Source organism: Pan troglodytes, chromosome 10 (assembly GCF_028858775.2).
Source record: "Pan troglodytes isolate AG18354 chromosome 10, NHGRI_mPanTro3-v2.0_pri, whole genome shotgun sequence".
Lineage (NCBI taxonomy): Eukaryota > Metazoa > Chordata > Mammalia > Primates > Hominidae > Pan > Pan troglodytes.
Genome location: NC_072408.2, coordinates 112,326,369 through 112,339,352, shown reverse-complemented (window position 1 = coordinate 112,339,352; position 12,984 = coordinate 112,326,369). Strand labels below are relative to the sequence as shown.

Sequence of the window (12,984 nt, the reverse complement as noted above, 5' to 3'; positions counted from 1 at the left end):
CAGAAGCCCCACCTCAGCTGATCTCACTGGTTCTTCCTTCTCCTCCCCACAACTCCTCCTCATCACCTCTCTTCTTTTCTCTTCTCCCCACTACTCCCCCACCAGAAGCAGAAAACCAATGATTCTTTTTTCCCTCAGTCTGAGCAACTGAACCATCTCCCTTTGTTCCTCTGAGCCCACCAAAACCCATGCCTTTTGAGTTTTCTTGTACCCTCAATGGACAAATCAAGGTGTGTTTAGTCAAAGCTGTTCCCTCTTTTAAAATAATGAAGTTAGATAATAGATCTTTCACCTCATTTTTCCTATCTGCAACTTAAATAAGTCCAAATTGTTGAGAGAAATAAAACATGATGGAAATTCAGTGTGCTAGTTCAGGAGGATTTCCTAGACAAGGTTGACTTTAGGCCCTTGAAGGATAGATGGGATTTGGACAGAATTTGAGAGGGAACCCAGTGGTATCACAACATAAATAAAAGTGTGGAGGCTGAATTGGCACAGAACCTACAAGGGAGAGTGAAGGTCTTGTTCTAGCTGAAGCCAATGACACACTGGCTAGTAGTAGAGGATAAAAACATGAGAGTTAAGGTAGGATTGTGCATGGAAGACTCTGAGTGTGCCGGCTAGGAACCTGACCAAAACCTGATCTCACCTTTGGGATAAGCCAAACCATTTTTCAGGTTTTCTTTCTTTCCTTCTTTCTTTCTTCAAGAAAACCATATTGGTGATTTTTTAGCTACATGTAAAAGTTAATTTTATGTGTCAACCTGACTGGGTCATGAGGTGCCCCTATAAACATTATTTAAACATTATTATTTAATACTAAATTTTAACATTATTAGTTAAGCGTTATTTCTATGTGCCTGTTATGGTGTTTCAGGAAGAGGTTCATATTTGGATTGGCATATTTGGATTGGCAGAATATCCAGTTCATATTTGGATTGGTAAAGCAGATCTGCCCTCCCCAGTGTGGCTGGGCATCATCCAATCTGTAGAAGGCCTGAATAGGACAAAGAGATCAGGGATGAGCAAATTCTCTCTCTCCTTTAACAGGGACATCTATCTTCTCCTGCTTTCTCACACCAAGCTCTTTGGCCTTCAGAGTCCAGGACTTATATCAACACACCCTCCTACCCTCTAAGTTCTCAGGCCTTCAAACTTGGATTGAATTACCCCACTAGTTTTCCTGGATCTCCAGCTTGCAAATATCAGAGGGTGGAACTTCTCAGCCTTCATAACCATGTGAACCAATTCCCATAATTAATAAAATAAATCAGGTGGAGCCAAGATGGCCGAATAGGAACAGCTCCAGTCTACAGCTCCCAGCATGAGCGACGCAGAAGATGAAAGATTTCTGCATTTCCAACTGAGGTACCGGGTTCATCTCACCGGAGATTGTCAGACAGTGGGTGCAGGACAGTGGATGCAGTGCACCAAGCGTGAGCCAAAGCAGGGCGAGGCATCACCTCACCCGGGAAGCACAAGGGGTCAGGGAATTCCCTTTCCTAGCCGAGGAAAGGAGTGACAGACGTCACCTGGAAAATCAGGTCACTCCCACCCTAACACTGTGCTTTTCCGATGGTCTTAGCAAATGGCACACCAGGAGATTGTATCCCGCACATGCCTCAGAGCGTCCTATGCCCACAGAGCCTCGCTCATTGCTAGCACAGCAGTCTGCGATCAAACTGCAAGGCAGCAGTGAGGCTGGGGGAGGGGCGCCCGCCATTGCCGAGGCTTGAGTAGGTAAACAAAGCGGCCAGGAAGCCCAAACTGGGTGGAGCCCACCGCAGCTCAAGGAGGCCTGCCTGCCTCTGTAGACTCCACCTATGGGGACAGGGCATAGCCAAACAAAAGGCAGCAGAAACCTCTGCAGACTTAAATGTCCCTGTCTGACAGCTTGGAAGACAGCAGTGGTTCTCCCAGCACACAGCTGGAGATCTGAGAACAGACAGACTGCCTCCTCAAGTGGGTCCCTGACCCCCGAGTAGCCTAACTGGGAGGCACCCCCTAGTAGGGGCAGACTGACACCTCACATGGCTGGGTACTCCTCTGAGACAAAACTTCCAGAGAAACGATCAGGCAGCAACATCTGCTGTTCACCAATATCTGCTGTTCTGCAGCCTCCGCTGCTGATACCCAGGCAAACAGGGTCTGGAGTGGACCTCCAGCAAACTCCAACAGACCTACAGCTGAGGATCCTGACTGTTAGAAGGAAAACTAACAAACAGAAAGGACATCCACACCAAAAATCCATCTGTACGTCACCATCATCAAAGACCAAAGGTAGATAAAACCACAAAGATGGGGAAAAAACAGAGCAGAAAAACTGAAAATTCTCAAAATCAGAGCACCTATCCTCCTCCAAAGGAACGCAGCTCCTCACCAGCAACAGAACAAAGCTGGACGGAGAATGACTTTGACGAGTTGAGAGAAGAAAGCTTCAGATGATCAAACTACTCCAAGCTAAAGGAGGAAGTTCGAACCCATGGTAAAGAAGTTAAAAACCTTGAAAAAAGATGAGACGAATGGATAACTAGAATAACCAATGCAGAGAAGTCCTCAAAGGACCCGATGGAGCTGAAAACCAAGGCATGAGAACTACGTGAAGAATGCACAAGCCTCAGTAGCCAATTCGATCAACTAGAAGAAAGGGTATCAGTGATGGAAGAGCAAATAAATGAAATGAAACGAGAAGAGAAGTTTGGAGAAAAAAGAATAAAAAGAAACGAACAAAGCCTCCAAGAAATATGGGACTATGTGAAAAGACCAAATCTACATCTGACTGGTGTACCTGAAAGTGACGGGGAGAATGGAACCAAGTTGGAAAACACTCTGCAGGATATTACCCAGGAGAACTTCCCCAGTCTAGCAAGGCAGGCCAACATTCAGATTCAGGAAATACAGAGAACGCCACAAAGATACTCCTCAAGAAGAGCAACTCTAAGACACATAATTGTCAGATTTACCAAAGTTGAAATGAAGGAAAAACTGTTAAGGGAAGCCAGAGAGAAAGGTTGGGTTACCCACAAAGGGAAGCTCATCAGACTAACAGATGATCTCTTGGCAGAAACTCTACAAGCCAGAAGACAGTGGGGGCCAATATTCAACATTCTTAAAGAAAAGAATTTTCAACCCAGAACTTCATATCCAGCCAAACTAAGCTTCATAAGTGAAGGAGAAATATAATACTTTACAGACAAGCAAATGCTGAGAGATTTTGTCACCACCAGGCCTGCCCTAAAAGAGCTCCTGAAGGAAGCACTAAACATAGAAAGGAACAACTGGTACCAGCCACTGCAAAAACATGCCAAATTGTAAAGACCATCAAGGCTAGGAAGAAACTGCATCAACTAACGAGCAAAATAACCAGCTAACATCATAATGACAGGATCAAATTCACACATAACAATATTAACGTTAAATGTAAATGGGCTAAATGCTCCAAATAAAAGACACAGACTGGCAAACTGGATAAAAAGTCAAGACCCATCAGTGTGCTGTATTCAGGAAACCCATCTCAAATGCAGAGACACACATAGGCTCAAAATAAAGGGATGGAGGAAGATCTACCAAGCAAATGGAAAACAGAAAAAGGCAGGGGTTGCAATCCTAGTCTCAGATAAAACAGACTTTAAACCAACAAAGATCAAAAGAGACAAAGAAGGCCATTACATAATGGTAAAGGGATCAATTCAACAAGAAGAGCTAACTATCCTAAATATATAGGCACCCAATACAGGAGCACCCACATTCATAAAACAAGTCCTTAGAGACCTAGAAAGAGACTTAGACTCCCACACAATAATAATGGGAGACTTTAACACCCCACTGTCAACATTAGACAGATTGAGACAGAAAGTTAACAAGGATATCCAGGAATTGAACTCAGCTATGCACCAAGCAGACCTAATAGACATCTGCAGAACTCTCCACCCCAAATCAACAGAATATACATTCTTTTCAGCACCACACCACACCTATTCCAAAACTGACCACATAGTTGGAAGTAAAGCACTCCTCAGCAAATGTAAAAGAACAGAAATTATAATAAACTGTCTCTCAGACCACAGTGCAATCAAACTAGAACTCAGGATTAACAGTGCAATCAAACTAGAACTCACTCAAAACCGCTCAACTACATGGAAACTGAACAACCTGCTCCTGAATGACTACTGGGTACATAACGAAATGAAGGCAGAAATAAAGATGTTCTTTGAAACCAATGAGAACACACATTCAAAGCAGTGTGTAGAGGGAAATTTATAGCACTAAATGCCCACAAGAGAAAGCAGGAGAGATCTAAAATTGACACCCTAACATCACAATTAAAAGAACTAGAGAAGCAAGAGCAAACATATTCAAAAGATAGCAGAAGGCAAGAAATAACTAAGATCAGAGAAGAACTGAAGGAAATAGAGACACAAAACACCCTTCAAAAAATCAATGAATCCAGGAGCTGGTGTTTTGAAAAGATCAGCACAATTGATAGACTGCTAGCAAGACTAATAAAGAAGAAAAGAGAGAAGAATCAACTAGATGCAATAAAAAATCATAAAGGGGTATCACCACTGATCCCACAGAAATACAAACTACCATCAGAGAATACTATAAACACCTCTACGCAAATAAACTAGAAAATCTGGAAGAAATGGATAAATTCCTCAACACATACACCCTCCCAAGACTAAACCAGGAAGAAGCTGAATCTCTGAATAGACCAATAACAGGCTCTGAAATTGAGGCAATAATTAATAGCTTACCAACCAAAAAAAGTCCAGGACCAGATGGATTCACAGCCAAATTCTACCAGAGGTACAAGGAAGAGCTGGTACCATTCCTTCTGAAACTATTCCAACCAATAGAAAAAGAGGGAATCCTCCCTAACTCATTTTATGAGGCCAGCATCATCCTGATACCAAAGCCTGGCACAGACACAACCAAAAAAGAGAATTTTAGACCAATATCCCTGATGAACATCGATGCAAAAATCCTCAATAAAATACTGGGAAACCGAATCCAGCAGCACATCGAAAAGCTTATCCACCATGATCAAGTGGGCTTCATCCCTAGGATGCAAGGCTGGTTCAACATACACAAATCAATAAATGTAATCCAGCATATAAACAGAACCAATGACAAAAACCACATGATTACCTCAATAGATGCAGAAAAGGCCTTTGACAAAATTCAACAACGCCTCATGCTAAAAACTCTCAATAAATTAGGTATTGATGGGACGTATCTCAAAATAATAAGAGCTATCTATGACAAACCCACAGCCAATATCATACTGAATGGGCAAAAACTGGAAGCATTCCCTTTGAAAACTGCCACAAGACAGGGATGCACTCTCTCACCACTCCTATTCAACATAGTGTTGGAAGTTCTGGCCAGGGCAATCAGGCAGGAGAAAGAAATAAAGGGTATTCAATTAGGAAAAGAGGAAGTCAAATTGTCCCTGTTTGCAGATGAAATGATTGTATATCTAGAAAATCCCATCGTCTCAGCCCAAAATCTCCTTAAGCTGATACGCAACTTCAGAAAAGTCTCAGGATACAAAATCAATATGCAAAAATCACAGGCATTCTTATACACCAATAACAGACAAAATCATGAGTGAACTCCCATTCACAATTGCTTCAAAGAGAGTAACATACCTAGGAATCCAACTTACTAGGGATGTGAAGGACTTCTTCAAGGAGAACTACAAACCACTGCTCAACGAAATAAAAGAGGATATAAACAAATGGAAGAACACTCCATGCTCATGGGTAGGAAGAATCAATATCGTGAAAATGGCCATACTGCCCAAGGTAATTTATAGATTCAATGCCATCCCCATCAAGCTACCAATGACTTTCTTCACAGAATTGGAAAAAACTACTTTAAAGTTCATATGGAACCAAAAAAGAGCCCACATTGCCAAGTCAATCCTAAGCCAAAAGAACAAAGCTGGAGGCATCACACTACCTGACTTCAAACTATACTACAAGGCTACAGTAACCAAAACAGCATAGTATTGGTACCAAAACACAGATATAGAACAATGGAACAGAACAGAGCCCTCAGAAATAATGCCACAGATCTACAACTATCTGATCTTTGACAAACCTGACAAAAACAAGAAATGGGGAAAGGATTCCCTATTAATAAATGGTGCTGGGAAAACTGGCTAGCCATATGCAGAAAGCTGAAACTGGATCCCTTCCTTACACCTTATACAAAAATTAATTCAAGATGGATTAAAGACTTAAATGTTAGACCTAAAACCATAAAAACCCTAGAAGAACACCTAGGCAATACCATTCAGGACATAGGCATGGGCAAGGACTTCATGTCTAAAACACCAAAAGCCATGGCAACAAAAGCCAAAATACACAAATGGGATCTAATTAAACTACAGAGCTTCTGCACAGCAAAAGAAACTACCATCAGAGTGAACAGGCAACCTACAGAATGGGAGAAAAGTTTTGCAATCTACTCATCTGACATAGGGCTAATAGCCAGAATCTGCAATGAACCCAAACAAATTTACAAGAAAAAAACAAACAACCCCATCAACAAGTGGGAGAAGGATATGAACAGACACTTCTCAAAAGAAGACATTTATGCAGCCAAAAGACACATGAAAAAATGCTCATCATCACTGGCTATCAGAGAAATGCAAATCAAAAGCACAATGAGATACCATCTCACACCAGTTAGAGTGGCAATCATTAAAAAGTCAGGAAACAACAGGTGCTGGAGAGGATGTGGAGAAATAGGAACACTTTTACACTGTTGGTAGGACTGTAAACTAGTTCAACCATTGTGGAAGTCAGTGTGGTGATTCCTCAGGAATCTAGAACTAGAAATACCATTTGACCCAGCCATCCCATTACTGGGTATATACCCAAAGGATTATAAATCATGCTGCTATAAAGACACATGCACACATATGTTTATTGCAGCACTATTCACAGCAGCAGAGACTTGGAACCAACCCAAATGTCCAACAATGATAGACTGGATTAAGAAAATGTGGCACATATAAACCATGGAATACTATGCAGCCATAAAAATGATGAGTTCATGTCCTTTGTAGGGACATGGATGAAACTGGAAACCATCATTCTCAGCAAACTATCGCAAGGACAAAAAAACCAAACACTGCCTGTTCTCATTCATAGGTGGGAATTGAACAATGAAAACACATGGACACAGGAAGGAGAACATCACCCAGGCCTGTTGTGGGGTGGGGGGAGGGGGGAGGGATAGCATTAGGAGATATACCTAATGTTAAATGACTAGTTAATGGGTGCAGCACACGAACATGGCACATGTATACTTATGTAACAAACCTGCAAGTTGTGCACATGTACCCTAAAACTTAAAGTATAAGAAAAAAAAAAAGAATTACCCATAGTATAATTAGTTTATAAAATTCTTACCAGAATTTTTTCCTCAGTGAAATTACAAGTTAATTAATTTACAAATGTCTTACCAGAGATGGATTCATGAATTCTTCTAAATACACCCGACACAGTTTGCAATCCCCATCATCTGTGATGTGGCCTCCATACATGATCTCATCAAAGAGATAACAGAGATCTTCCCACGGGACCTGTGGAGAAAACCACACAAATATTCACTGCTGGGTGCAGAGTCTGCCTCAGAGTAGCCAACCAGTGGCACGTGCCCCTCTAACACAATGCCCTCCAAGCCTCCATCAATAGGAGGATTTAAAGGTGGTTCAGAAATTGTCTAAGTTTCTGCAGAGAATTTCTTGGCAGAATTATTTTCAGTGTCTTCTAATATAGTCAGTGAAAATTCACTAACATTGAGCTGTTTATGAAGTTTTTTTTCTTTAAGAGATAAGGTCTGGCTTTGTTGCCTAAGCTGGAGTGCAGTGGCACAATTACAGCTCACTGAAACCTTGAACTCTGGGGCTCCAGCAATCCTCTCGCCTCCGCCTCTCAAGCAACTAGAACTACAGGCACAGAACACTACATCTGGCTAATTTTTTAAAAATTTTGTAGAGACGGGGGTCTCACTATGGTGTCCAGGTTGGTCTCGAATTCCTGGCCTCAAGCCATCCTTCCTCCTTGGCCTCTCAAAGTACTGGGATTTACAGGCTTGAGCTGCCACGCCCAGCCTTACACAGATTTTAAAAGAAACTGAGTCATCCCTAGAACATGTTTGCAGGGAAAGTTTATACATTCAAAATCTCATCTAAAAATTGTGAAAGGATGTTTGTTCACAAGGCCTTTGAAGTATGACATGTTTTTATTATCTGCTTTATATCAGCTTGTATTATCTGATTCAGGAAAAGAAAGCAACACCCACACAATTTGAATTTGGGGTGTAATTAGAATCCTAGTATTTTCCAAAAGTCCAGGCAAACAAATCCCCTTGCCACAGATGGAGTTGAGGGCTTGTCTTATGGCATGACTGGCCTAATGACTGTTCTAAGGGTTGTAACTAATGACTATACCATGCTTTATTCAAGAAAAAAATAAAATAAAATCAATCAATAAGTAAATCTATTGATTCTGTTTCTCTGGAGAACACTAGTACAATATGCAAAAGTAAAGCAAGAACATCTGAAGAAAGTCAGGAATCCGATAGATTAAATACATCTAATTTAGACAAACAAGCTCAATACCTGTTTGGTTATGCTCAGAGCCTCCTAAAGCTATGTCTCTGTGAACACTATTGCCTTTGGGGGTAAAAAGTTTCTTTTCTGTGAGGATTTCATCGACTACCATAGCTAAACATTTTTTTATTCTTTCAGAGTTGGGTATGTTCCATTTCAAAAGATAGTTTGCAGGAGGATCGGAAATCAAATAGACAGGTGCTTGGAAGGAACTGTTAAAGGTCCCCATCTGTTCCCCTCACAGAGGATGAGACAAGGAAGAGAAGCAGGACTGCGTTTGGTGCATCTCAGCATGGACCTGTTGCTGCTATACCACTGTGCTGTTATTTAAGACTGAAAAACACACATTTTGGGAAATGGATTGCTATATGGACTTATATATTATGTATTAGTGACCTTGTGACTTACGTATTAGTGACCTTGATCTACTGAAGGCTAAAGAGTAAAGTTGTGTGTAGCGACAAGAAGCAGGTCTTCCCTGAAGGGAATGAATATTCGTATTTTTAACTATGCTGGGACGAAGGAGGTGCTGAGATAGGAAATTAAAGCCTTAGCCCGGGATGAGTGAGGCATGACTTACTCCTTCATGTCTCTGAGCCCTGCGCTCACTGGGACCTGGACATAGAGACACAGACACACTAGAGGACGCTTCTGTTGGAGCAGATGAGATGGACAAGAGTAAGAGAGAACCCTTCAGAGAGCCCTGGGAAAGGAACCTCTGAGCCCAATTCTGTCTGGTAGTAAGGTTTCTCTCATCCTTGTAGTTCTCCCCCAAAATATCCAGTAGAACCCTGTCAAAAGACTCAGCCCAATCTTTGCCATTACTATAGAAAACAAGACGGTCCTGGATTCTATACAGGAAGGAATGGCAGCAGCTTCAAAAAGAGCTTTCCTGTGTCAGCTGAAAGTCAACCAGGGGCAAGCAGCAGCACATGGAAAGAAGACAGCAGCAGTCCTGGAGCCAGCAGAGGCAGGCAGCAACTAGATGGGTGTGTGGAATGGGCAAGGATTCCCATAGGGATGCCCAGGCTCACCTGGGGAGGGAAAAATGCAGGAGCTGCAGTCATCGTGGCAGGTATTTCAAAGGAAGGATGACCTCAGACATGGGTGCCTTCTGACATTTGGGTTCCTCAGAGAAAAGGAGATGACTGTCATTCACCACCTCAATTTGCAATTTTGAGGTTCATCAAAAAAAGCTTTATTGTTCCCACAGCCTGGCTTCACAGTGCTTAATGTAATATAGCATTGAACTTGAAAAACACATTATTCCTAAAAAATACTGCTAGTATTCCTTTATTTTAATATTTGAAGGCTCCTCATAAAAAGTGTGTGGCTGCTGGAACATGGAAAGCAGTCAATGTATTTTGTTTGAATGGTTTAACAATGAACTGATGAAATGGCTCAGCAGTAGAAATGGGACATAAATTGGTCCAATAAGAGATAATCCTAGAAGTACTGCTGGTGTGATCAAGAAAGAGTCATTCATTTGTGAGAACATAAACCTAGAGCTGCCAGTGACCACCTCAACAGTAAACCCCCACCCATCCTAAAAATGAATTCAATGCCAAGGAAGGCAGAGGCAGAGAGAGAAGCAACTTCCTGATAAAATCATGTTAAACACCTGGATCCAGCCATGACTAAAGTCAGTAACCCTGAACTTTTTACCATTAGATGTGTATCATTAGGACTCTTAATTATCAGAGCACAGGCATGCTTGTTGACCTAGGAAAAAATGGTGGTGGCTGTGTTGTACTCTTCTCAAACACTTTTCCTTAAAAGAAAGCAAGAAGAAACATTAGCACAACAATGATTTTCTGAAAGTCTGAGGGAACAACTCAAACCTTGTGGAACAAGTGCAGATTCAACAGGGCTATGGCCCTGTGCCCACAATCTGTCTCACTTCCATCACTGTGTTTTTTCAAAGAATGTGCAGAACTTCAGGATTTCTCCTCATGGCCGAGCATGGCATAAGAAGAAAGAGCACTGAACTCACTGCCAAAGGATCTGGGTCATAGGTCCTACTCTGTCATGGATGAGGACCATGGAACCGTTCATGTGAAGGGCCAGCATCTACCACCCACAGGCCATGTACCAGATTCTGTGATGACTGGGTTCTTTTTGGGTTTTTTGTTGTTGTTGTTCTGTTTTGTTTCGTTTTTGAAATGGAGTCTCGCTGTGTCACCAGGCTGGAGTGCAGTGGTGTGATCTCGGCTCACTGCAACCTTCACCTCCCAGGTTCAAACAATTCTCCTGCCTCAGCCTCCTGAGTAGCTGGGACTACAGGTGCATGCCACCACGTCCAGCTAATTTTTGTATTTTTAGTAGACACAGGGTTTCACCATGTTGACCAGGATGGTCTCAATCTCTTGACCTTGTGATCCACCTGCCTTGGCCTCCCAAAGTGCTGGGATTACAGGCGTGAGCCACCACACCTGGCCTGACTGGGTTCTTGTAACTCATCTTGCTGAAAGTGACCAAAACATAGATGAACTAATTTAAGCCAAAGGGAGGACAAGGACATTTAGGGACTCTGTGAATCTTCAGAAGTTTCCAGAAAGTCCAAGTTGCATGTAGCAAATGACTGGATTTAGTAAGGGAAATGCTTCAGTAATTTCTTAAAAATCTAGAGAGCCTTAGAGAATGAAAGTTCTCTAAGCTATGGTCTTAAACATCAAGAGATGAACAACTCTTCATAAAACAGCATGTCTCATCCACACACACTTTCACTCACCTCTCCCTCCTGTACCCTGGGCTCCATTGTCTCTGCAGGCTGGACTGGGAAGGAGGAGTATAGAGGCCTCTTTGAGCAAAACATAGCCCAGGAGATATGGTCCAACCTCCTTTTGGATAGAAGTTTGAAATACAATGTTGGAGTCAGATTGTCAAGGAAGTTTGCTTTCATCTTATTTGAAATGAGGAATCATTAAGGGCAGACAATATTCATTCAACAATATGTGTTAAGTGCATAGCATGTACAAAGCCCTGTACTAAAGAAAAAAATAATAAATAATGTACAGCCCCTGATCTCAAGAGACAGGCAGTTGAAAAACAAATCTAGAAGCATCTAGAGCATCACTATCCAACAGAAATATAATGTGAACCACAAATGTAACTTTAAATTTTCTAGTAGCCACATTACAAAAAATAAAAAGAGATAAGTGAATTTCACTGAAGAATATATTTTATTTAACCCAATACAGTACATTGAAAATATTATTTTAACATGCAATTACTATAAGAAAAGTATTAATGAGGTATTTTACATCCCTTTTTTTATAATAAGTCTTCAAAATTCAATGTGTATTTGGAGTAGTCCCATTTCAGCTGCTCCATACCCACATTATCATTAGTGGCTATCTGCTGGCCAACATAAACCTCAAAGATGTTTGTGGCAGAATCATTACATGGAGAAGAAGTAAAGTATCTGTCTTTCTGGGCACCCAGTGTCCATTTCAGCTCTTTTTCCTTAAATGTTATCCTGATTTTCCTCTCCTGTGTCATCTGTCCTCCGCTTAACTCAAATGCATTTTGGAGGGAGTCGACACCATTTCAGATCCATAGGTCATTATATAGCTGTAGACATGGTGAGACAGACAATATAACAGTGGTTGCCTCGCCTCCAAGGGGAGAGTGGGAGAATGGAGAAATTGCCAATAGGTATATAGGTATAGGGTTTCTATTTGGGTTAATGAAAATTATCTGGATTTAGATAGTGGTGATGGATGCACACCTCTAAGAATATTCTAAAAACCACTGAAATGTACACTTTTAAAGGCTGAACTTTATAGTATGTGATTTATATCTTAATCAAATGGTTTCTTAAAAAACTCTTGACCTGGGTTCAAGGTCAGGGTTCAAGGCAGAGTTCCTCAAAAAGGTACTCTAAAATCCATCTTAGTAGGGAAAAAATTTTATAATAAACCAATGTACATTTGATTAAAAAAAAATCCATGTAAGTTTACAAAGCATTAAAGTATTATAGAAATCCAAAAAATTAGTATATATGCACTCTGGAAGCTTACACCCTAGTTGGGAACACATTGGCAGGAAATAATATAGGTTACTTAGAATTTGCTACGTTTCTACCATATCAAGCCTTTTACCTATACATTATTGTATTTTCGTTTAAATCTCACAACATCCTCATTTTTGAAAACTAAAAATTTGAAACTCAGAAAGGTTGGTTGAATTTCCAAAGACCATCTTGCTACTAGATAAAACATCTGGAGTTTGAACCAAGGTCTGCCACACCATGTAACCAAATAAACGGTATCAGGTATCATGAGTCTTGGGTGATTCATTTTATGATTTCTCTTACCTGGTTTTTGCCTGCACCTTCACTGAGCCTTTCC

At 41.2% G+C, this 12,984-nt stretch overlaps 1 protein-coding gene across 1 annotated transcript in view; it reads right to left on the bottom strand.

Moving 5' to 3' along the window:
- Positions 1-11,472, bottom strand: part of LOC134807506 (uncharacterized) — a 39,808-nt gene extending 28,336 nt beyond the window's left edge. Inside the window, exons 1-2 of the mRNA XM_063786025.1 lie at positions 9,667-11,472; positions 7,481-7,600 (exon numbers count right to left, since the gene is read on the bottom strand). Coding sequence (XP_063642095.1) covers positions 7,481-7,600; positions 9,667-9,699 — 153 coding nt within the window. The 5' untranslated portion in view covers positions 9,700-11,472. The remainder of the gene's footprint in view (positions 1-7,480; positions 7,601-9,666) is intronic.
- Between the last annotated feature and the right edge of the window lie 1,512 nt (positions 11,473-12,984).